Source organism: Lissotriton helveticus, chromosome 3_1 (assembly GCF_964261635.1).
Source record: "Lissotriton helveticus chromosome 3_1, aLisHel1.1, whole genome shotgun sequence".
NCBI classification, from domain to species: Eukaryota; Metazoa; Chordata; class Amphibia; order Caudata; family Salamandridae; genus Lissotriton; species Lissotriton helveticus.
The window spans coordinates 155,027,828-155,053,872 of NC_136061.1; the positions used below are offsets into that span (position 1 = coordinate 155,027,828).

At 46.8% G+C, this 26,045-nt stretch overlaps 1 protein-coding gene across 4 annotated transcripts in view; it reads right to left on the minus strand.

Annotated features, from left to right (window-relative positions):
• The window catches only part of GTF2IRD1 (GTF2I repeat domain containing 1), a 1,361,292-nt gene that overhangs the window by 92,125 nt on the left and 1,243,122 nt on the right, over nt 1-26,045 (minus strand). For all 4 annotated transcript variants that reach the window (XM_078679432.1, XM_078679431.1, XM_078679429.1 and 1 more), the window contains one exon: nt 15,123-15,200. In XM_078679432.1, the coding sequence (XP_078535558.1) occupies nt 15,123-15,200 (78 nt within the window). The remainder of the gene's footprint in view (nt 1-15,122; nt 15,201-26,045) is intronic.

Sequence of the window (26,045 nt, forward strand, 5' to 3'; positions counted from 1 at the left end):
TGTTTCTAGGGCATGGGGAACAGTTTAACTGATGAAAACTCTTCTGAGAAAGTGGAGGTTTCTTTATGTCCAGAATGACCTCAATGAAATTAATCATGTCAGGAAGTCCACCGAGAACCCAAGATGAAATATTGTCCTAAGGGTGTGATCCAGGGAGAACTCTGCTACTCCTCTCAATAAAGCACTGATTTGGGAATTGTGAAGTTAGGGGTATCATTTGATCTACAGCCACAGAAAGGCAGCCACCCTGGTCTGGATATTGGTTTAGATATGGCCCCAATGACAGTATAATGAACTTCGGTAGGTGAGTGAGGAAACTGGTTGAGACTTTTAAGAGCTAGGATGGGAATGGAATCCTCTATTCCTTTTCCTTCAATCACTTTTCTGAGGTTTGCACTGGCTCTGTTGCTCCTGAAGGAGCCTGGTGATTAATGCTTACTAGGCAGCTGTAGCCCGAATAGAGGTGGCATTATGTACCAATTTGATGAACCATGCATTTGTGATAAAATGGGCCTAACTATGCATGTTTGGTAAAAGGGGTCCAGCAGAGTTAGAGTAGGGCACCTCTTTCCCCGGAGCAGTGCAGTGAGCCTACTGATATTGAGTTGAGGAGGTTGGAGAAGCCCAGGCAATTTACTGTGAATCTCTTAACCTCTGCAAGACCCCCCTAGCCATCCCCCAATGCTGCTTCTCATAGACTGAACAACAAGCCTGAGGAAAAGTAGTCAACTACCAAATGATTGTAGCCAAAGTATGCTGTGCCCTAGTATAACCATGGTTGTATGGATGGCTTTCAGCTATAAAGGCACGGCTGTGCCATTCTTTTAGTGCAAGAGGACTTCATCGATGGAAGAGTCAAAAACGTTATTCCCATTGAGAGTGTGGTTTATTCATTTGTCCTTGGTGACAGACCTAAAATCTGATGACCTCTAATCATATAAATACCATTGTTCATAATCCGGAGTTAGTCCTGGGGACATCAGGTGTTTTTGGTCCATTCATTTTTTGTCCAGGTTAAGCACTACACCTCAGCATATCCTGAGGAGAAAGAGGTATAATGTATGAATTCATAGAAGTAGACTATGGCTTGCCATAATGACACTGGTATTAGCCAGTGTGAGGGATGCAGGACTTGGGGCGCTGCCTAAAGATGACCTTCCTTTTTATGCAAGGTACTGGGATCACACAGCATTAGGTACTGCTGTTACCTACAAGTTGGGAATGGGAGATCAGTAATTAAAGACAGTTAGTAGACCCTAAAAAGTGCATAATTATCCTGCAATATTTCTAATCCTTTTGTTTTTAACCAGAATGTCCGCATTGGCACAACTGTCAGCCTTACAAAGTAGCTCTTCGGAATAGTCAAGGAATTTTCCAACCGACAGCCTCTGAGAACCCACTCAGCCTAGACAACCTCAACCTCCCAACGAACACCAAAAGAACAATGACCACCTGGTCTCCACTCACCACTCAGACCACCACAGCCATCATGTTGTCCATCCACTCTGCACCAAAACCGCGCTAATTGCCGACACAGATGACATCTTGACCATGGAGAAATGGTGGCCCTGATCCTCCCTGACTATTCCTTTGTGCCCTCATTGACAGACTCCACAGCATCGGCATACAACAAAACGTCCAATGGATCTCCTCTTTCCTCACAGGATGCACACAGGGCACCCAACTACCTCGCTCCAACTTCTCACCCAAGGACGTCACATGTGGTGTACCACAAGGATCATTCCTCAGCCCTACCCTATTCAACATCTATATGACCCCGCTTGCAGATGTCGTCAGTTACCATGGACTCAACATAATCTCCTGTGCAGATGACACTCAACTAATCCTCTTACTCACAGATGATCCCTCCTACGCCAAAACCAACTTCTTGACCGACATATCCCAATGGATTAAATACAACTGCCTCAAACTTAACTCCAAAAAAACTGAAGTTCTGATCTTTGGGAAGAAAACCTCCGCTTGGGACCACAACTGGTGGCAAGCAGAACTCAGACCCACACCCACACCGACCGACCACAAATGTAACCTCTGTATCATCCTCAATACCCAACTGGCCATGAAATGACAGATCAACGCAGTCACGTCCTCCTGCTTCAACACCCTTCGCATGCTCTGCCGAATCCTCAGATGGATCCCAATCAACAACAGATAGATCTTCACACAGGCCCCCGCCACCAGGACTATGACAAATCTCTCTATGTCGGAATCTCCAACCAGCTCATCAAAAAACTCCAGACCATACAGAACGCTGCTGCCAGACTCATTCTAGACCTCCCCAAACAGACCCACATCACTCCACATACCTCAGAAGTCTCCACTAGCTCCCCATCCAGAAGAGTTGCCATTTCAATATCCTCACGCACGCTTACAAAGCTCTTCATGACCAAGGACCACCCTACATCAACCACCGACTGAACTTTCATCTCCCCTCAATGCGCCTGCACCCAGCCTCACTCGCTCTCGCACACCGCTCCCCACACCGACAGAGCCGCAGCAGGGGGCGCTCCTTTTTCATAACTGCCAAGACCTGGAACAATCTGCGCCTTCACCTCTGATTAGCAGCCTTCCTGGTGGACTTCAGAAAGAAGCTCAAGATCTGGCTTTTCAACAGAGACAGGGCACCTTCAGCACCCGATACGCCTAGAGGAGACAGTGTCGGTCTTTTCAAATACTGATTGAGTGTGTTTAGAAGAGGTCAACTTCACTTACAGTATACTGAATGTGGATGCTCAGAATCTGGCAATGTCACTAAGGAGTTATAAGGTTCCTGGTTCGGGTCAGCTTACATAAAATGCCTTTTGAGCAACTAGGTAACATAGGGTCAATTTGTCAGTATTTTCAAATCAACAGCAAGAAAACTTTGTACCACTGAAGGAACCAAAATTTGGAAAAATTCCAGGAAACCCGAAGAAGACCAATTACCTACACATTTCTTTTTCTGAGCAGATGAGGAATTTGTATGACGGGCTTGGATTGGGCCAAGCCCGTCATACAAACTGTTGGATCTTACATAGAAACAGTACAGTATACCTCTAGACTTTTTCAAGCATTTGAGGCTGCCATAAGAAGTTTGCAAGTAACAAGTTCAATGGAAAGACCACGGTGCTGAAAGACAGTAAGTTCTTACTTCAATAAGAACAAGTTAATTACCTTTGGTTACGCCTTATCTGGTACTCTATCTAGCAGCAGATTCCTTACCTTATGTTATAGGCATGTGTTGTAAAGCAGCACCTCACTCCCAAAGGAGTATCTCAGCGATTTCCACTCAAGGTCGGAATAGTGCAGTTAAAACATCCACGTCTTTAAAAGTTTTTTAACTTTGGAAGATCTGAACAAGTACGAATAAGCAAAGGGAGTTTGTTCCAGTGAAGTGGGGTAAGGTAAGAGAAGGATATGCCTCCGAAGATGTGTATGCGAGGGATCCATAGTAAAGCTTTATTTGCAGACCTAAGCAGTCTGGTGGGATGGCAGTGGAGGAGTCTAGATTGCAAGTACGCAGGTAAAGACTTATTTAGTGCCTTGTGGGTGGGACAACTTAACTTAAAAATAGCCTGATTCCTAATGTGGCGGCCAGTACAAGGCATTCAGAATGGGCGAGGACAGAATTTGAGGGAAGACTGCAGATCAGCCGAGCTGCAGTGTTCTGCAGTGCTTGCAGTTTGGACAGCAGTGTGTCATTAGCTGCCACTAGTAGTACAATCATATAATCTAGGTGACTCGTGATCAGTGCTTGACCAGGGTCTTTCTTGAAGCTGAAAGAAGTCAGGGGAAGAGTTTTTTTCTCAGGAGGCACATTGTTTGGAAAGCACGTGCCACAAGTTGCGCTAACTTGGTCTTTCATGGATAAACTTTGTCACGCTTTACACCAAGATTGTTTACCACCTGTTTTGGGCTTAAGCTGGACCTAATTCTGCTGGCCACCAGTCAGCCGACCAGAGCCCTTACGCCTTGCCGAATAGCACAATCTCAGTTTTCTCGCCATTCAATTAGAGGCAGTTATTAATCATCCAAACAGTGATTTCTCTCATTAAGTTTGCAAACTGAGATTTAACTTTTACCAGATCCTGCACAAAGATGATGAGAAGATGAACGTCGTCAGCATATGATACGATCTAAAATCCGCATGATCTTACAATTTGCGCCTGGGGTGCTACTTAAATATTAAATTGTGTTGGGCTCAGGCAAGAACACTGTGGGACTCCTTTTCTGACCAACATTATTCGAGACTTGAAGGAGTCAAGACAGATGGTTTGGGTTCGATTATCAAGAAAGTCCATGAGCCAATGTAGCGCTCTGCCATTTATTCCTGCATCATGTAGTCTGCGGATTAAGATTAAATGACAGACCATATCAAAGGCTGCTGATAGGTCCAGTAAAATCAGCATGACTGGTATGCCAGTGTCCAGTGACAGTCTGATGGTGTCGTTGACAGCCACTAGTGCGGTCTCCAATCTATGCAACACTCTGAAGCCTGATTGTGAGGGCTCCAAAATATTGTGCTTTTCTAGGTAGGCTGTGAGTTGTTTATTTATGTAGCTTCCTAAAGTTTTTCCTAGCAAAAGAAGTAGCGAGACTGGTCAGTAGTTGGAAAGGATATCTGGAATGGCAGATGTTTGGCTGAAACTAGAGAGATTAGTGCGAACCATTACTGATAGAACAATGGCAATGGCTAGGTAGGTGGTGACCCTGGGTGGGGCGGGCATCATTTCAAAGGAGAGTCAAATTTAGCAAGGGCCAACATCTCCTGCACCTGCTCCATAGAACATAGCTCTAATGTATCCAGGACAGTGGTGACAATCATGGATGGCAAACTGAAATACAGGTATGTAGCGGCTCAAAGGGAGCGCACATTAGAAAGGTAAGAACCCATTGAGGCATAGTACAGGGAGCCATAGGAAACATGTTGTAGACCTTTAAGAAACCTATTTTCAACAGGGGCCTTGAAGAGGGAAGGTTGACCTAAAATCCGCAGAAAGGTGGAGAAAGCAGATAAATAACCCTTTAACATGCAAAAAATGCAGAACCCTGCCGGGCAAGGGTACGGAAAAACAACAAAACTTTGGAAAAGGGTCAACCCAATTTGGCTGTACACCATGCCACAGATTTGCTCCAACAGCCGGCGTATACCGACTTGGTGGAGAGACGGCAAGATGCCAAAATAGAACTACAAACTTTGGGCGGAACGTTGAAAGCTGTCAACTGTCGCCACTCAATCTCCATGCATGAAGGCGGAGCATTGACAGGTTTCAGTGGAGAACCCTCCCCTGCAGCTGCAACAGGTGATCCTCCCGAAGGGGCCGTCTGATTTGAGGTCCTATGGACATGCTCAACAACTTGAGATACCAGACTCTCTGACCCCAGCCTGGAGCCACAAGGATTACTTTGGTCTGGTTGTTCGTGATCTTATTGAGGAGTGGTATTGGCGGAAAGGCATATAGGAGGCTGAAGCTCCACTTGAAACAAAAAGTGTCTCCGATCGAGAACCGCTGTGTAAACTCCAGCATGCAGAACTGCTGACATTGTGCATTCTTGACCAAGGCGAACAGATCTAACCAAGGCTCTCTCCCCTACTGAAAGAGACCTTGCATCACCTCAGGTTGCAGACGCCACTTATGACTTATTACTCTAGACAGCTTCGGCTGAGTTCATCTACTCTGGCATTCAGAGAGTGTGCTGAACCACCAGGAAAATGTCCTGTGTTCCAGGCATGTCCAGAGGCACATGGCCTCTTGAAACTGGGTCCACGACCCCACCCCGCACTGTTTGTTGCAGTACCACATGGCAGTGGTATTGTCCATGAACACCTGCACTACCCTTCCCACGACAGAGGATAGAAAGGCTTTCAATGCCATTGGCTTGTACACAGCTCCAAGAGGTTGATGTGGAGTCTATATTATAACGGAGACCAGAGTCTTCTGATCTCCACCTCTCCTAGATGGCAGCCCCATTCCAAGAGTGACGCATCTGTCACTATGTCAGATATGCCTGGGGAAGGGACTGACCCAATTAGGGTCCGTCAGTCACCACTGCAGATCTTTTGCGGGGCCCTCTAAGATCTGGACCACATTAGAGAGATTCCCCTGATGCTGTGTCCACTGGAACTTCAGGTCCAACTGCAGAGCCTGCATATGCCAACAGGCGTGCGTCACTAGCAAGATGCAGGAGACCAGGAGGTCCAGCAACCTGAGTCTGTCACTGAAACCCAGCATATAGGCTGAAATATCGATTTCATAGACTGAATATATGAGACTGACTGCTCTGGAGGCTAAGCCTGAAAGTGCAGTGTCTAGAACAGTTCCAATGAAGGAGAGAATCTGAGAAGCGATCAGGTGTGACTTTGGAACGTTTCTAGTGAATCTCAACAAGTGCAGGAGGTACGCTATATTCTGGAGGTGGGAGACGACTGCCTAGAGCGAGCTCGCCTTCAACAGCCAGTCGTCGAGATAGGAGAGGACTGGAACCCCTCCTCTTTGCAGATGAGCTGCAACCACAGCCATCACATTGGTGAACACCGAGTGGCGCTGGTAAGGCCAAAGGGGAGCACATCAAACTGAAAGTGCTCATGGCCTTCCATGAACTACAGGTAACACATGTGGGCAGACAGGATGGGAATATGGAAGTAAGCATCATGCACGTTCAATTCTACCATTCAGTCTCCTGGGTCTAGGGCAGACAGGACTTGAGAAAGATAAGCATTTAGAATGTTTTCTTTTTCAGGAAGAAATTGAGAGGGCTCAGGTATAGAATAGGATGAAGGCCTCCTTCCTTTTTGGGCAACAGTAAGTAGCTGGAATAACAACCACAACCTACCTCTGATGCCGCAAACTCTCTGTGGCAACCTTGGCCAAGAGAGTTACCACTTCCTGGAGGAGTAAAGAGATGTGGTTCTCCATCAGCCTGTCGCAAGTGGGTGCAATGGGTGGAGGGGTAGTCACAAAGGGGAGGGAGTAGCCCCTCTGGATAACCAGGAGAACCCAGCGGCCAGATGTTATCGACTACCAGTGGTACAGGTGATAACGTAAGTTCAGATTGTTGATCTTCCCATTGATAATTTGGAGGCTGGCTTGGACTGACAGGAGAGTCTTGTCGATATTGGAGAGTTGATCGCCAGGTGCATCCAGTTCGGAGTCCGAAGCGGCCTGCTGAGAGGTTTTTGTGGACCTTCGGGGCTCAGAGGGGAGACGCGGCTGGCTGCACTCAGATTTTCCCATGGCAGCAATATGGAGGCGGGAGGCAGCTGGGCAGGAAGAAAGTGTCTGTGCCCCAGGCGCTATGAACAGGAGTCCAGCAGGTGACAGAGGGGGTGTGAGAGACAGGGCACAGTGCAACAACGTGTCTGCCCACGCATAGCAACCCCAGTATAGTCAGGCAGCAACGTAATGATCCTCAAGTGGAGAGGAGTCGCAACATCAAGGGCACAGCTCCCGGGCAGTTAGCACTGTACAATCGACGTGTCAGCAGGCGGGCCACAGTGCCCCACACACTTCCCCCGCTACAGGCAGCAGCCTCCGTTGCAGTGCAGCTTGTTCAAACCGCTGTCACAATCAGCCACAGTAGCGAAGCTAGGCCCTGGAACAGGAACAGCGATGAGGCCCACGCAGCAGTCCACTTGGAGAGGCAAGACTGAGTAGTAGAGCCGGCGGGCAAATACAAATACGTAGGAGATACAGTGCTAGCTGATGGGTCCCGGTAGTCGGCAGCAGCGGGAGGCACTGGGATGATCTGTGTCGCTCCCGGTCATGGCACCGCAGGCAACCAGAGGAGGGGAGTGCCAGAGTCTGTCAGCAGGTATGGGCGCTTCCAGGTTCAGCAGGTTACATCAAAGCAGGGTCGCGCCGCAAGCAGGGCCCACAATGTTCACTGAGGCACCGGGGAATGTAGTCCAAGCGGCCGCCAATTCCACCACCTCACAACAGCCCTCAGAGCGGAGCACTGGCAGCTACAATTTCAGACACCGTCAAGTACCTGCACCTCCATGCATCTGGTGCAAGGCCGCATAGCATAGCGCTGTATGTGGTTGAGTAGTACTGATCAGAGGGGTGCCCCACAAGTTGTATCCGCAGAGAAGTCAGGGGAGGGCAGACGCCACGGCACAGGCCCGGGCCACGACCCACGCTTCACGGTAGACCACAGAAGCACGCACCCAGCCAGCCCGAGAACGCCAGGCAGAGACGGGAGCAGCGCCGACAGCTGCGGCTCACGGGCAGAACACCGCACGGATCGAGAGAGGGCACGCACACCAGTGAGCCAAACAGAGAAATGCTGTACCGGGGCGCCTGACCCCCCCTTTCCCGCCCACACAGCCCTCCAGCCCCGAGTCGAGCTGCGGGAACCCCTCGCGCCACCCCCGGATCCAAGCAGCACGGCACAGCACTCACCGCGGCTCCGCAGTTAGGGCACAGCCCAGGCCGCTATGCGTCGTTGCAGGCCCAGCAGATTGTCGGGCCCCTCTGGCAGGCAGCAGAGGACGTGGAAGGCAGCTCTGCTCAGGAAAGCCTGCTCACTGATCTCTGCCACCTTTCTATTGAAGATAGGGTGCAGAATGCTGACAGGAACTGCAGGATAATGGTCGGATGGATGGCTCGGCCGGCGAAGCTACTCTATCAAGCAGCCATCTTGCCTAGCGCCCTCTAGCGCCCTCCGTCTGTGAGTACTGTGTCCTTCACCATGAAAGGGCTGGGAAGCCGGGGGCTGGGGTGGATGGAAGCCCCTTCCGTGGCCTTGAAAGGAGCAAAAGGCAGACTGAGGTTGGCAAGGGACTGTAGCTCTGCTGTCTTTGAAGCGCTTCAGTGCCTTTAAAGAGACTGGAGCCATCAAAAGCCAGGTCCATGAGTGAGGCCTGGAAAATCCCCAGAAAAGCCAGTGGCTCTCAACCAGGAGTGATGCCTAATGGCCACCAACAATGAAACTACTCTCCTTAGTGAATCAATCCTATCTAGCCCACAACATATGACAGACTTAGCTGCGTCTCTCTCATCAGCAATAGCTTGGGAGAGTATGGTCCGAGTCACCTTCAAGACCACAGGCAGCACGTAGAGTGCTAGGGAATGTGCCAGGATTTACTCTTGAAGTGGAGGCATGGACCCCTAAGACATCTGGGGTGGGGTGTTGGGTGATGAAATTGGGGTTCCCTGGGCAAGGTTAATGGTGATGGGCAATTTTTCTATTCACAGGAGCCCCTGTGCAGGGCTTGGACCAGTCCCCGAGTAGAACGTATGTGAGGGGTGGGTTAAACAGAAGAAGCAGTTAAGAAAGGGTAACTCCCAGAAGGACGATCATCTTGCAGCCATGGAGGTCAGCTGAAAGGTCCAGGACCTTGCCTGCCCTCCTCACCACCAGAGAAATGGAAGCCCCCCTCTCTGGAGCCACGTTAGGAAGAGAGAACAAGCCAGTATCTGGGGAGATGTCCAGCCAACTGGCACCTGCCAAATCCTCCTCCAGTTGCCCTCCGCGACACTTAGGGACTGGTATTCATTAGGCTTTACTGGACCCTTCCAGTTATCCCCAATTCCTAGCTCATAGGAATTGGGTACAGGCTCCTACCTGGGTGTTCTGCCCCCAGTATGTGTAGCATGACACCCATCCGTATCCGTATTGGAGTTGGGAATGGTGGGTGGAGGCGGCGCCTGAGATGTTGGTAGTAAAGGTTGAAGTGGGTCAAACAGATAAGGCGAATCCAGTCTGGAACCATCCATGGATCCAAGAGGTTCGACTGGTGGCGAGGGCGAACCTGCCGCAGAAGACCAGTAGGGCCTCTCAAGAGCCTGCAGAGCTCGAAAGCACTCCAGCGGGAATGGGGCACCCAAATATGGGGTGCATGGTCTCATGAAATTCAGGGAGCAGAGCGGGGGTCACTCCGGCTCTTGGAAACTCGGAGAGGTGAGTAGACGACCCAGGTTCAGGCTCAATCAAGGAGCCGGGTCTCTTCCATGTCTTATTGGATTACTTCAATGGACGAGGCAAAGTGAAAGGCCTCTTAAACATTTTGCTCTTCTTCTTGTGCTGGTGCGACTTACCCGAACTCCCAGACGATGAGCGATTGGAGTGGCTATGCAGCTGTTCCCGGGACCGTCCTCTTGACAGGGTTCGAGAAGTCACAGTGTTGTATTCCACTTTAGGTGTCCGTATATATGATTTCCCAAAACATGTCCTTATAAAGGCACAATTCGAATTGCCCTTATACAGGCATAGGATCCCAGTCCTTATTTAGGCATTAGCCATGCTATCCAAATGCAGGCTTGGTCACCTACATTCGTCTACCCCAACGTCACAACAAGTTTTTAGAAACCAGACCCATAAGCTGTTGGGAGTTTCCCTAGCCCACGATTATTGATTTCTACAAGAACTCATTTATTATGCATGAACCGCTATACCCTAAGGGTTCATTACTGAAGTCTTCCTCTGCCCGTCTTTACGAGTTCGAGAACCGGATAGAGATTCCAATTTCTCTCATTCTTAAGGTATGGAGCTGACAAGAACCTAGAGGGACTCTTGGCATACAAACTTAACATACATACTATAGCATACCATACTATAGAATACAGCACCTATTTCTTACCTTGTACTACACTCAGGTACACTGGGGTAGAACAAGTTAGAGAACGCATCGTATGAGTACTCGCATTTATAGCCTATGTTATTTGTGTATATGAATATATGCGTCATAGCTAAAAGATAATGCTAGCGCAGTATTATTTCTTTCTGTTTACGCTGTACACAATATATTTTGTATACTGTCTTCTGATTGAAACAGCACATATCTCTTACATGAGAAATAAGACTGTTCAATAAATCCCTTTATTGAAAATGCCTGTCTACTCTCTCTGTGTAAGCTCTGCAGAAACTAATCATGCATGATTAGCTGAGTGAAACTGTTATCTATTGTTTCCACGATTCTGAGAGTATTCCGACTCTAAAGGGAAACAAAGTTGTCATGTTTATGCGGTTGCCAGAAACTACTCCCTTCTTGTTTTCAAGAAGTTTCTAGTGGCGTCTGAGTTAGCTGGCACACAAAGTAATTAAGTTTAATATACTAGATAGGTGCATACTGACCTCAGTCCTATGCCAAAACTATAGTGTATGTTATACCAATGCGCAGAGCCTATTAGGGAAATAGGAACAACACTACAACGGTGGCGCACACAGAGGGGCAAGGGCTTGAGGGTCCACTCCCTCAAGGCTACTGGGTGCATGGCATGACAATCGACGCAGGTCTTGAGGCACCAAAGGCAGACAAGGTGTAAATCGGTCACTGACATTTGCTGGTGCGGGTGCCACAGGGTTTGAAATAAGCCTTCCCTGCGGATATACCTAATATACCAGAAGAAATTGAGAAAAGGTCAGTCAAATGGTACAGGGGGTTGAACTTTCTGGATCTGCGCGGACTGGCATGGAAAGAAAAGAACTGACGTCTGCACACTGGGGTTGCGCCTATATAGACACCGTTTTAATGTTATAAAACAGGACATTACCAGAGATTGCCCAAGTCATTTAAAGAAAAATCCACAATGTTTATTTCTGTAAAACCAATGCACGTATCAGTATTTGTATAGAGCAAACAAGGAGAAAAACAACTGAGTTAAGGAGAGCTCCAGATTAACAATGTAAATTAAAACAAGCATTTACAATGCAACGGTTTCGCCTTTGCAAAAGTTAGAGCTATGGGCATTCTAAATGACAACATTTTTATTTATGTGTTGGTTTTGAAAACAGATAAATAACGGGCATTGTCATTTACAATGCCAATAGCTTAATCTCTCGCAAATGCCACACACACCCACAGAGAGCCCCCCATACAGAGCCCCCCCACACACACCCACACAGAGCCCCCCCACACAGAGTCCCCCTCACACATCCACTCAGAGCCCCCCCACACACCTACACAGAGCCCCCCCCACACACACCCACACAGAGGAAAAAAAAGTTAAGAAAGATGATCTGACACACTCAGAGGGGTACATGTGATCGGGCAACTTGCAGTCACTCACAGGCCATGAGAATCAATGGCAGAAGTGGGCTGACCCATTGTTACATTTCTATATGCTATCACATCACAAACAGAATGTGAGTGGCATTAAAACAGACCAATGGCTGAAAAGGAATGCTCCAAAGCCCTTCTAGAAATCTATATGGATGCATGTTTTTTTAATTAATTTTTCTGACTACAAAAGCCTAGAAGACAGCTAAAAGTGACAAGCTAGTTCTAAAATTTGGATTAATATACACACAAAGCTAAATCACATGCATAAAATTAGGTCTATATACAAGATTAAAGCGGGTAAAACCACATGCAACCCCCTCTGAAGGGTCTATCAAGGATTATCACAATGCAAATCTACTCAGGGGGGCCTGTCAGACGGAGCTAAACACCAAAACTGTGGCTGACTATTGTAATGTGTGAGATTCCATGTTCCAAAATACATGTGCAGACTTTACCACAGAATAACAAAAATCCACCCTTAAATACCTATTAGCTTTACCTTTTGCTATTCATAAGACATCTTAGACTACTGCATTTGTCATACCATTTCATAATAAATGGATTTCACCTATGGCATCAGACATCATTTTTCGATAGGAAATACTCATCTACAGCCTTTACAACAGTGGAATAACAAGCCACCCGTAAAAGCCTTTCACAATAAGCAAGCCAACCCCACTGCCTTTGTTTTAACGTTCCAAGATTACCAGATCCTTGGCATCTAACATGGCATACATTGTTTATCCCCATAACGAACTTGAGGCCTAGGCTTTCCAACACGGCATAAAGTGCAATTTAAGCACTCTTTTTTAGTGAAAGAACACATCTCCTGCCCAATAATATCCTGTAGTGTTTCTTGTAGCTCTTTTATGTTAATTATATGAGGTAATGAGACAGCTGTGCTGTCAAGCCAGCTCTACAAAAGAGACTCCTTATAAAGTTACATCGGTTTAGAGACGTTTGGGGGATGGACACACATGGAATTTAATTGCTCCACAGTGTATACTTGTACATACTTGTTTAGTATGAACCTAGTGCGGTACTGAGTCAAAGGCAGAGACACAACTAGAAACTTAATCTAGACAAGGTTCCGGGTTCTGACAGGATAGGAGTACTAATTACAGTTCGTAGAGGCAAGACACAACTTACGTGACTCAAACACACAATAATGGTCACCATGTTCTCTTTATCTGGCTGCTGGGCACAACACGGGGGTACTGCACATCATGCTGAATACCAAAAACTAGAAACAGCTGCCAATTAGGCCACCTGAATGAAGTCAGCTTGGTGAGAGTACTGACATCGGAAAGGGGATACTCGGGAACGAGGCATGAATGTTTAGCGCTCTGGGCAATATGAAGGTTTGACTATGGAGTGCTCCCTGTCCTCTAACAATAAGCTTACCTCGCCTTATGAAAGTACTGGCCATAGGGCCAGTATCAGTACCCTCAGCCAGCAGAAGCCGGGTGCACCTGTGTCACACCTTCTAGGTCGGAGGGGAGCAGAGTTGAGAGGGTGTGGTGCAAAAATAGATGACCCAAGCCGGGGACATACTACTACATGGGTGCTTTCATCTACTGCCATCTTGACCTTATGTTTCCACAGGGGGACAATGAAGAGTCGAGGGAGAGAAAGGGTCAGATTAAAGGGAATGAGGGAGAGTGGAGAAAGCTGGACGGTTAGGCATATGATGTAGTGGTGGTGAAGAGAACATGAAGGAAAACTATATAGAAAGGAGGGGAAGTGTGAGAGAGAAAAACTGTAGAGAGGAGGGGCGATGAAGGAAAAGAGACAAGGGTAAAGGGAAGGGAAGAGAGGTAGAGCGAAGGGTAGAGGGATGAAGTGGAAGCAGAGGAGGGGAGAGGAAAGGAGAAAGCGGATGCAATGGCTGCAGGGAAAGAGACAAAGCATACATGGGAGGCAGAGTTTGTGAAACAGACATAAGATGGGAAGAGGTCAGGAAAGGAAAGGTGGATGGGTAAGCGAGAGACGGTGATATAAAGACAAGGAGAAACAAGCCCGGAGGCCATGCTCGGGGCAGCGTGGGCAGAGTAAATACATCCCGACAACTTAAATCGCGCACCGGGGCGGAGAAGAGCTGCGGCAGAGGGAAGGGGAGATGAAGCGAGAGCGGGACGGAGAAGAGCTGCGGGGAGGAGAGCTGCTGGCAGAGAGAAGGGGGAGGCGAGAGGGGGGGAGGCGAGGCAAGAGCGGAAAGGAGGAGGGCTGCGGGAAGGGGGAAACGGAGGACAGGACGTAAAAAGAAAATTATAACAAAATGCTGCTTACCTGCTCGTAAATAAAGAAATACATCCCGACAACTTAAATCGCGCAACCCACCACTGCAAAACACACGTTCAAAATGGCCAAAACATGCCGAAAAAAAAAAAAAAAAAAAACATCCGCTCACCACCACAACGACGTTAAAGGGGCGGAGAGCGAAAAAATCGCCGGAACGCCCACGAATCTGCTCGGACAATGACTGACGCATCTCTGTTCCAATGGCTAGCCTCCATTTATGGAGCTAGCCAATGGAACAGAGAGGCGGGTTAAAGCCCCATACTGAAAGTCAAAAGATTTCGTCTGCGCGAACACTGCTGCGCAGTGGACGCCAGGCAAAACCTAAAAAATTGGGTTAATTCAATCTCAATTAGTTCCAAATTTGCATTTGTACGGTTTGTATATTGTTCAAATTAATTAAACTTTACATTATTTTGTATAGTTCGCTTTATAAGGAGCTAACACCATTACCATGTTTCATTCCCTCTCCTCCACTTCCCACTTGTACATTTTCTCTCCAGAACTCCCGACCTTGTGTCCACCTTGTACTGCTTTCTTACCCTTTGCCATCTTACAGCTGTGGGAAATGGTTGCCTCCTTGAGTTCTGTTCAACACCCACCAAATACCTGCAAATGTCCTATTACTAACCATTTACTCCATATCCAGTTGTTGTTCCAATAATTCCCAAACAATTCTCATATTCTCAATAATGGATTTAAATGTTTTATAATTTTCAACTACAAACTGATTTTTTTCACTATGGGAATAACACGAGTTCTGCCAAAAATAACAGTTTTTCGCATAAAAAATAAAACTGGAAAACAAATGTGGAAATCTTACCATATTTTTCATTAAAAAGTTCTTTTACTTGCTCTCTGAGAATGACCTTCTCACCAAGTCTGTTGGCATCATCATCATCTGAAATAAAGAAATCAATAATTAAAATGTTATCACAAGACAATACGTTGAAACAAAATACAATCTCTATTTAATCACTGTATTAGCAGCAGCAATCAGAGGCAATAAAATAAAGACAAAAACTGTCATGGGTACTATATATAAGAGCTTCTTATTGCTGCCCTGGCAACAGATCATTGCTTACTTTAGCTCCCTTCCTTGCAGCCTCTTCCTCTGTTTTAAACTTCTGTTGGTCATATTTTATCCTTCAACTTTCATATATCTAAACTAAGCTTATCTTTAGCCTGCTTTATGAAATGTATTTACTCTACATAGCTTATCCTGCTTTTTTAACAACCTTCCTTTCTTACTGCTTTTCAAACAATGGCAAGCCCCAAATGCTAGCGGCCTTATTTTTATTTCACTAACATTAAGTGCTTAGCGTGCTTTAATCAGTCCCGGGGCTCTCATCTGCACTGTTATATTATGTTATATTAACATGTTTTGTATAGCGCACAGCTGCCTCAGCAAAGAGGCGTCCCAGTGCTGAAGCAGAACGTAGAGGCTGGAAATCAAGAAGCACTGGCATAGCCAATAGGTCTCGCCGTTGGGACCTTATAAATGTTTAGTTACCCAGCACAAAATCATTGGTGCAGCAACATCAACTGTTGCATGGCTAAACACTTATAAGTTCCCAAAGGCGATACCTATTGACTATGTCAATGCTGGTTTGTGTTATAGTTAGCAGAAACCTATAGACTAGAGCTGCAGTCAGTGCAGTACGTACTCAATCAAATTAGAGTTACGCAGTATGGACTGTTTGTGGAATTCAGTGCCTGTAGAACTTAGAGCGGCGTTACAAAGCAGCGAATACCAAAATAATTGACAACAGGATGGACACATGATATGTGTTTGGCCTAAAATTGTGGAAATTCATCTACAAAGTTCTTTCTAGGATTGAAAATGTAATGGAAAGTGGCTTGCTTGCCACAAGCCCGGCTGCTAACTCAAGTCTTGGGGCTTAATGTGGAAGAGAGGAATGGACTCTTTACTCTCATGAGGGTACAGGGGTCACAACTGCTGATGGCGGTGGGAATGCAAAAAAAAAACTTATGAGTCGCTGGTGGAAAATACGTCACCTTTTCCATCAAAAACGCACTCTGTTCGTGAAAAATACCAATGACTCCCTAACACATGGACACCCTTCATGTGCATTTATTGATTAATTGGCACGGGTCAAGAGTGAAACAAGATTTGTGCTTTATCACTCGATTTGTGTTTTGCAGGCAGAAGTGAGTATTAAGTGCTGCATTAGACACAACAACATAAAGGGTTGCACATAGGAGCACTAAAATCACTAGCATCAATGTTTGCACCACTAGTGAGTCTTGCATAAAGGGGCAAAGTTTTAGAACAGGTTAAACTAGCAAAAAATATTCAACGCTGGGTATATTACCAGGAGTTTTTACATGTGGGTGCACTGCCATTGTTGCATGAGGTGCCCTATGACTGTATCGTGGGCTGGGTACGAGTTGCAGTGGAGGAGTAGTCTTTGTCCTTGTGGGATACATGCCCTCTTAGTTTGTACGAGCGACCTGCCATAGGTTGTGGTATCCATACCTGGATGCCACCCTATAAGCCTCATACGGTCCCCCGAGCACCCGCACTGCCCAATGGTTAGAGTAGACGGCGCGGGAGGGCGTGCATTGGCCACTGCGACGCGGCATAAGGAGAAGTACCAGAAACAGACAGGGGGCCGTCATCCATGTGAACAACAGCGGGAGTCTTCTCACAAGACACAAGGCGGTGGATGAAGCAAGACTTGCATGCCTCTCCTTCGGGTCTTCAGGCACTAACTTCCAGTGAACGGCCGCTGGGGCAGGGCTAGAGCTGCAGGAACAGGCTCTAAAGTCTTGCGTAGCAGGCACGTGACGATGAGGGAAGTCAGCTCGTGCCACAGGAACACTCCACAGCAGGTAGTGAAGCACCACTAGGGGGCTGACAGACTACCGGCAAACAGAGCAACGTAGCTCCCGCTGAACAAGCTCATGCAGACTAGAGTCACAGGCAGCCAATAGGGAGCGCCCAAGCTCCGTCCCTGAACCGATAGAGAGAGGCAAAGTGTTAGAACAAGAAGGAAAGTCTGCGAAAAGCGAAGCTTCAAGGATGCGCTCAATCCGCAGTTGAGGGGACCAGCGGAGAGAAGTGAAAACATGAAATACCAGCATGTTGCCTTCTGATGGTGGGAGCATTTTTAAGTGTAAGAAAACTGTAGTATTGCTCAGCCACCCCCAGAAGTACATATCTAGCTCTATAGTAAAACCGTGTTTCTTGTTCGCAGTGGTTTGGACAGGGTATGGACGCACACTAAACACGGGTGCAAATGCCTCTGGAAAAACTCAGGCTGCATCAGACTGCGCTGCGTAGGGTTCGAGGAGGAAACAAGTCCCCTATATTTTGTGGACACGGATATACAAGGTGAGGCGAGCGCTTTGAAAAAAAAACAAGGAGTTAAGGATACCAGCAACGGGTGGGAGGGATGAATGTAGAGGAGACCCGTGAGAGTGGAAAAAACAAGACGAAAACTAAAACAAGACGCGTGGCCGCGAGAGGCGCTCTGTGGCGGGGGAGGGGCTGTTAACTGAGAGGGGGAGCAGGAGGTGAGCCTGCGAGAGGTGAGCGCGGCAAAGGAAAGCCATAAAGCAAAGCCAGATGGCGCCTGATCGGGCACTAAAAGCCGGCGGCTGCGCGCGTGCTCTCGTGTGTAACTGCAAGCACTAGGCCAGCAAAAGCGTGTGGCACCACTTTTAAAAGCCACTTACTAAATGTCTTGCAGAGCAGCGCATGCGCTGGCTCAGACGAGACCTAAAAAAGGCACTAGGCTATGGGGAAGAGATAGGTTTTAATAGCTCTGCGAAAGACCATGTAATTCTCCATGGCACTAATGGTGTATGGCAGAGCATTCCAAAGCTTGGCAGCCAAGAAACGGAAAGAGCGACTGTCCAACCGTACCCTCCTCATACTAGGCACAGCCGCCAGGTGTTGTCCAGTTGAGTGAATTTGGCACGAAGGGGAGTAAGGTGACAGCAGATTGCACAAACTAGCCGGAGAGGATAGTTTCAGGATTTTGAATGCAGTGCAGAGGACCTTAAATTCCACTCGGATGACGACAGGTAAGCCAGTGCAGCCGATGGATTGACCTAGAGGTGGGGCAGGTTCTGGGGAGACCCAGCAGGGTTCTAGCCGTGGCTTTTTGAACTCCCTGTAATCTCAGGGTTTCGGTCTTGTTAACCCCCGAAATACAGTGCATTGACATAATCCAGTCTTGATAGGATGGAGGCCTGGATCATCATTTGCCTAACTGATGGCTCAAAAAACCCAAGCAACGGTTTAAGCCCCCGAAGTATGCCAAAGCAGATCCCCGCGACTTTCGTTTTAATAGCTCTGCGAAAGACCATGTAATTCTCCATGGCACTAATGGTGTATGGCAGAGCATTCCAAAGCTTGGCAGCCAAGAAACGGAAAGAGCGACTGTCCAACCGTACCCTCCTCATACTAGGCACAGCCGCCAGGTGTTGTCCAGTTGAGTGAATTTGGCACGAAGGGGAGTAAGGTGACAGCAGATTGCACAAACTAGCCGGAGAGGATAGTTTCAGGATTTTGAATGCAGTGCAGAGGACCTTAAATTCCACTCGGATGACGACAGGTAAGCCAGTGCAGCCGATGGATTGACCTAGAGGTGGGGCAGGTTCTGGGGAGACCCAGCAGGGTTCTAGCCGTGGCTTTTTGAACTCCCTGTAATCTCAGGGTTTCGGTCTTGTTAACCCCCGAAATACAGTGCATTGACATAATCCAGTCTTGATAGGATGGAGGCCTGGATCATCATTTGCCTAACTGATGGCTCAAAAAACCCAAGCAACGGTTTAAGCCCCCGAAGTATGCCAAAGCAGATCCCCGCGACTTTCGTTTTAATAGCTCTGCGAAAGACCATGTAATTCTCCATGGCACTAATGGTGTATGGCAGAGCATTCCAAAGCTTGGCAGCCAAGAAACGGAAAGAGCGACTGTCCAACCGTACCCTCCTCATACTAGGCACAGCCGCCAGGTGTTGTCCAGTTGAGTGAATTTGGCACGAAGGGGAGTAAGGTGACAGCAGATTGCACAAACTAGCCGGAGAGGATAGTTTCAGGATTTTGAATGCAGTGCAGAGGACCTTAAATTCCACTCGGATGACGACAGGTAAGCCAGTGCAGCCGATGGATTGACCTAGAGGTGGGGCAGGTTCTGGGGAGACCCAGCAGGGTTCTAGCCGTGGCTTTTTGAACTCCCTGTAATCTCAGGGTTTCGGTCTTGTTAACCCCCGAAATACAGTGCATTGACATAATCCAGTCTTGATAGGATGGAGGCCTGGATCATCATTTGCCTAACTGATGGCTCAAAAAACCCAAGCAACGGTTTAAGCCCCCGAAGTATGCCAAAGCAGATCCCCGCGACTTTCGTGGTTTGGAACTGAAAGCTAAGGCCCGAGTCTACCCAGACTCCAAGATCTTTCACCACCTGCTTAGGAGTAGGTGCGCTGCCCAGTATGGCCAGCCACCACCAGTCCCCCCACGGCTCTTGATGATTTCCCACCAGCAAGACCTCTGACTTGCTGGAGTTTAGTTGGAGACAGTTGTCAATCATCCACTTGGTAACAACCGTGAGATCTTCCTGAAACTTCGATGCTGCACACCCGGTGTTGTCCGAGAGGGTCACCACCAGCTGTGTATCATCAGCATATGATACAATGGTGAGCCCTCTGCTCCTCGCCAGGACTGCCAGGGGTTGAACATAAAGATTGAAAAGCAAGGTGCTCAACGCGGAGCCGTGCGGGACCCCTTGTTGGTTGGCACGAAATGTAGAGGCGAACGGAGGGGCTACGACCTGTAAGGTCCTGTTGGAGAAAAAGGAAGCAAATCAGGCCAAGGCTTGGCCCACAACACCTGCCTCCTTCAGCCTGCATAACAGAATCCGATGAGAGACTGTATCAAATGCAGCGCTGAGGTCTAAAAGAATCAGAGCTGACGTACGTACCTCATCTAAAGCAAGCCTAAGAGGCTCGATGACAGCCAGGAGAGCAGAATTCGTAATGTGGCCTGAGCAGAAGACCTTTGAATTTTATCCTCACAACTGTCTGGACCTTATTCCCTTGTGTTCTTCAACATCTACCTGGACAACCTCCAGTAGCTTTACTTTGTTTCTTCACCCACAGTCTACCTCTCATTGAGTCTCCCGATTCATGCTGCATTTTGCTTATTTTTAGGAGTGAGCAAGGGTATTAACAGCACTTCCAAGCCAAATACTTCAACTCTACAAAACCACCTCCCCCCCAAAAAGGGGGATCAATGATTGGCATAGCCAATACTTCTCGCCCGAGGGATCTATTGGTTTTTCTAATGGTTTTTGGCACTTTTGTATAGCATTGTGGATGATGTGCAGTCTGACTAAAAAAAAAGAAAAGTGGCAAAATTTTGATTAGGCAGTAATCTGTAAATGACTGCCTAATCGGGCTTCTACACAATGCCTTCCAGGGCTAAAGGACTCCTGGTCCACCACTATGCACTCTAGAAAATATGACAGTGCTGTATCAGACATACCCAAGGCCCCTCTTTTCTTCAATTCTCTTATGGGGAGGTGGAAGACAATGTGACTGGCAAGTGACTTGGAGGACAACCTCTCCTTATTTGTCTATCTTTCAAGCAATAATGATAATGATGATGTACCAGGTGCAGTGTCATTTCCTCACCAACTCAATTGGCGTCTCTGCTTCGATGCTCTATCCATCCCTTCCAAATCTTCAATCCTGGATTTGATGTGTGAACTCATGTTTGACCCTTCTGAGTTGAGTCACCAAACACTGTGATTGGCTCCCCTCTCACCAAGAGACTCGCTTTGTAAATGGTTTTTCTTCCCTCTGGAAGTATCGGTAAGGTGAATCTTTCACTCAGAATGGCCTTCCTCTCCATACAAGGCAAGGTATGCTCTACATTCCCCTCGTATATTTCTTAAATCTGATTTCTTTGTACTGGCACTTTTCTTTCTCTTTTGCCTGCCCTATCTTTGTGCCTTTCTGACGTTCTTGCCCACTGCTGTGGAAACTCAGCAATCATTCTGTTCAATTATACATTATCAGAGTCAGTAAGTAAAAAGTATATCAATTCAGGTTGTCTATGCAGCTTTGTGAAGTGTTGCATCGGCACATTGCCATGGTTATTTGAGTGGCTCCATAGCAATGGCTCGAGTTCACATATTTGCAGAGCTAATGAGAATGAATGAACACACACTGCTGACCAAACACATCTGGGTTATATTCATTACTAACATTATCTGAGTTATATTCATTACCGATTCGGTAATTCCCATTCATTCCTATGGGCCTGCAGGCCCATAGGAATGAATGGGAAGCCATTCACTATTACCGATTCGGTAAATACCGAATCGGTAATAGGGGGCACATATTCAAGGGTGGCAGGGTGTCACAATGACACCCTGTTGCACCCCTGAATCGTGCATGTGTGCACATGTGGCACACATACATGCCCTAAGGGCATGTATGTCTGCCACATGGCACTGTTACAAAAGCACTAAATTGCTTTTGTAAAAGTTCTCAATATTTATCACCAACTTATAGTTGGTGGTAAATAACGAATCCTTAAAGCACATAAGCACTCTTAAATGTGCTTCCTACATACCATTTACCGATTCTGTAAATACTGAATCGGTAAATAATGATTCGGTAAATACAGAGTCGGTAAATACCGATTCTATATTTACCGAATCATCACCTACATTGGAAATGGCTCAATACCGGTCGGTAATCCTGAAATTTACAGAATTTTGGCTTTACCGACCAGTAATTAGCCACCTACATCGGGCCCCAAGTGAGCAAGAGGGACTAAGCGAAAAGTAGTACACTTTTTCCGTGGTCCGGAGGGATGAGGGTGGTCATGTTTGATGGTTGCCAAGAACTATTCTCTCTTTGGTAAGAGGAGTTCCTAGTGGCACTGTGAGCTAGCTGGTATACAGGCTAACATACCCGGTGGGGGAGCTCAGAATAAGTCTGGCACCAATCCTACAGTGTATGTTGTCTAAACGTGCAGATCCTGTATACGTTTTACAGGAACTACACAGCAGAGGATGGTGGGTGACTTTTTTATTTCTTTTCCTTTTTCGAACATAGTGAACTTCAAACGTTTGAGGTAATAACAGAAGCACCTGAAAGTTTATACCTGTGCAAACTGTGTGTTCCTTTTATTATTATATATTAATAAAATGTAAGTTATTGCTTATATACATACGATTTCTTATACACAGCATACCTTTTCATACACTTTACTTAGTAATGTGTCACTTCATAAAGAACATGTAAGCATATGAAATCACCAAGAGAACAACAGACTCCTAAAAATTAGAGGACGTTTGCTTGATGGAAATGGCACCGGATGGCCCACTTCCACATCTCTATCCTGTGCGCACTCCAAGCAAAAGTGCTGTGTGAAGGTGTGTGTGGTCCTCCAGGTTGCAGCACAACAGATTTTTTCCAGTCACTCCTGCGAAGAGGGCAGCTAATGTGGCAACTGTTCTCGTGGAGTGAGCCTTTGCTGTCCTTTCCAAATGTTTGTTAGCTTTCATAAGACAGAACTGTATTGCAGCTGATATCCCTCTTGTGATAGTGGGCTTTGTTATTTCAGTCCCTTCTTTGCCTTGGCCATAGCCAACTAACAATTGATCAGTTTTCCCAATGTCCTTAGTTCTCTGTAGGTAGAATTTCAGGCAACGTTTGACATCCAACGTATGTAGTGTTTGTTCAGCAGGCATTGATGGTTGGGGAAAGAAGGACCAGAGTATGACCGGCTCATTGAGGTGGAATTGTGATGGCACTTTAGGAATAAATGTAGGATTAGCCCTTAGAATCACAGCGTCTTCTTTAAATATTAAAAAGGGTTTCCTAATGGTGAGCGCTTGGATTTCATTTACCCATATGGCTGAGGTAAGGGCCAGAAAAAGAGCAACTTTCCATATTAGGAATTTAAGTTCAGCTTTATGAATGGGTTCAAATGGTCTTCTCATGAGTTGTGCAAGGACCACGTTAAGGTTCCATTTCAGCGGAGGTGCTCTCACTGGAGGAAAAGTACGGAACAGTCCCTTCATAAATTGTTTGATCAGGCTTGAGGCACAAAGAGAAGTGGCGCTGGAAGCTCTTCTATAATGAGAGATGGATGCCAGATGCACCTTAACTGAAGCAAAAGATAAACCAGATTTTGCAAAGGAAAGGAGATATGGTAAAATCTGTTGTGGGGATACTTCAAATGGATGCGGACCATTCCATGGGCACCAAAACCAGAATCTTCTCCATTTCATCTTGTACGTTTTATTGGTACATTCTGCTCTGGATTTCGAGATGATGTTGCTACATTCCTGCAGAATATTCATGCCCCTAAATTCCAGGAACTCAGCAGCCAGGCATGCAAGACTCTGGATTCAGATGGCACACCTGTCCGTAGTCCCTGGTCAGAAGTGAAGGGGATATTTTCAGACGTATGGGTCAGGATTCTGAAGGATAAAGAAGTTCTGGGAATCAATGTTGCCTGGGCTACCAGGGCGCAATGAGAATTAGACATCTCTCAGCTTCATTTTGGTCAGTACTCTGGGAATCAATGGGAAGGGGGAAAGGAGTAGGCATATATCCCTGACCATTGCATCAAATGGGCATTGACCTGAGACGTTTGGCATTGATGTCTGTTACAGCGTTGGTTTTTCCCATAGTGAGAGAACTCAGCCCAGATGGAATTGGTTGAGTTCCCATTCGTGGCAATCGTCTGTAGTTCTGCTGAGAGCGTGTGCTAGCGTGTTGTGAAGGCCTGGAACATGCTCGGCCTTGAGAGAAATCCCATGCTGTGTTGGCCAATTCCATAGCTCTAGCGCTTCCAGAGAAACTGTGAGAGATTTGGTTCCTCCTTGTTTGTTTATGTGGAACATACTGGTCGTATTGTCCGTACGAACCAGTATGGAGGCACCTGCTATTCTTGGTAGAAAGGTCTGTAAGGAGAGGAATATAGCTTTCAGCTTCAGGCTGTTGACATGACATGACTTTTGAGAATTGGACCATTTTGGAGAACCTGAAAAAAACCTCCCCAGCTGTCTATGGAGGGATCCATTGTCAGTTTGTAGTTCGGTATTTCTTGTAAGAAAGTGAGAACCTTGCAAAGATGTGGACTGTAATACAACAATCGCATTGCCGTTTTCATTGTTGGGGTTATAAGAATGGTATCGTTTGTAGCCACTGTTTTTTAAGCACTTCTTGCTGAGATCTATTTTGAGCCTGGCTAAATGTATGAGATCGATTGCTGAGGATCACATCCCTAGAAGCGACTTGTACCCTCTCACTGAAATGGACTTTCTTTTTGAGATCGCCATACAAGCTGCTGTAGACGTGCCTGTCGTTCATCCGACAGGAAAGCCTTGCATTGGATCGTGTCCAACCAGGCTCCTGGAAATGGTGCTATTTGACTGGGAAGAAATGAGGACTTTTTAATGTTCAATGTCATTCCTAGTCAGTTGAATAGCTGGAGACAAGTATCTGTGTTTCTGGCCGCCTAATCTGATGTTGGTGCTTTCAGAAGCCAATCGTCCTAGTAGGGAAATACTTGGTGACCTTGAGAACGTAGGGCTGCAGTCACCGGTGCGAGGCGCTATGTAAATATTCTGGGAGCAGAATTGAGGCCAAAAGGAAGAACCTTGAATTGTAGTGGGTACCAGCTTCAGTAAACCTGAGGAATTTTCTGTGTTTTCGATAGATGGATATATGGAAGTATGCGTCTTCTAGATCGAGTGAGTCCCCTTTGTTGAGGCACTGCAGGATCTCAGCTAAAGTTACCATCCTGAACGTTTGTTTTTTCAAGTAATTGTTGAGGCTCCTGAGATCAAGTATTTGTCTCCACTCCCCTGATTTCTTCTTTATTAAGAAAAAACTGGAATAAAAACCCTGACCTCTTTGCATAGGTGGAACTTTGGTGCACCTTTTGAGAAAATAGTCTTAACTTTCTTGTGCAATAAATGAAGACGAGGGGCTCCCTTGGGTGACGAAGTTGGGCATTTGGTTGTGAACTCCAGCATATGAACAAAGGCAATAAGATTCAACCCACATTGGTCTGATGGTATACTTTTCCATTGCTGGTAAAAATTGCAAATCCTCGCACCCACAGGAAGGATGGAGGTGGGGAAGCTGGTATCCCGCGTTGCTCATTGCTCCCTTCCGGTGTTCTCTTGCGGGCACCTTGATGGGAGAAACCAGCTGTTGCACACTGGGGGTATGTGGAAGGTTGATAAGTCTGCCTATATTGAGCCTGATAGGGCTGGTATTGCTGTTCCCTCTAAAAAATACCTCTGTATGCGGGAAACCCGCATTCTTTCGCTTCCCTGAAAGGCATTGTCCTGCATTGTAGGGTGGTTAACGACTTGCTATATTAGTGTCCTTCTTTATGGAGAGCAGCGCATCATCAATATGCTTGCCAAATAACAACTCTCCATCGAACGCTATGTCCAAGATCTTTGTTTGAACTTCTGGCCTGAAAGTGGTGACCTTCAAACACCCCTGGCGTCTCAACACTGCTGCGTTAGCTTGCTGTCGGAAAGCTGTGTTCGCTATGTCCAAAGCACAGTCAATGGTCTCAGGGGCTGCTCTTTCACACTCTACCACGACCTTCCTCGCCTCTTGTTTCCTGTCTTCAGGGATGAGGTCCAATAAGGCTGCCATATTCAACCTCATCTGTCGGTCGTAGCGGCCAATAATAGTTAAAGCGTTAGTTGTCCTAAGGGTAACAGCAG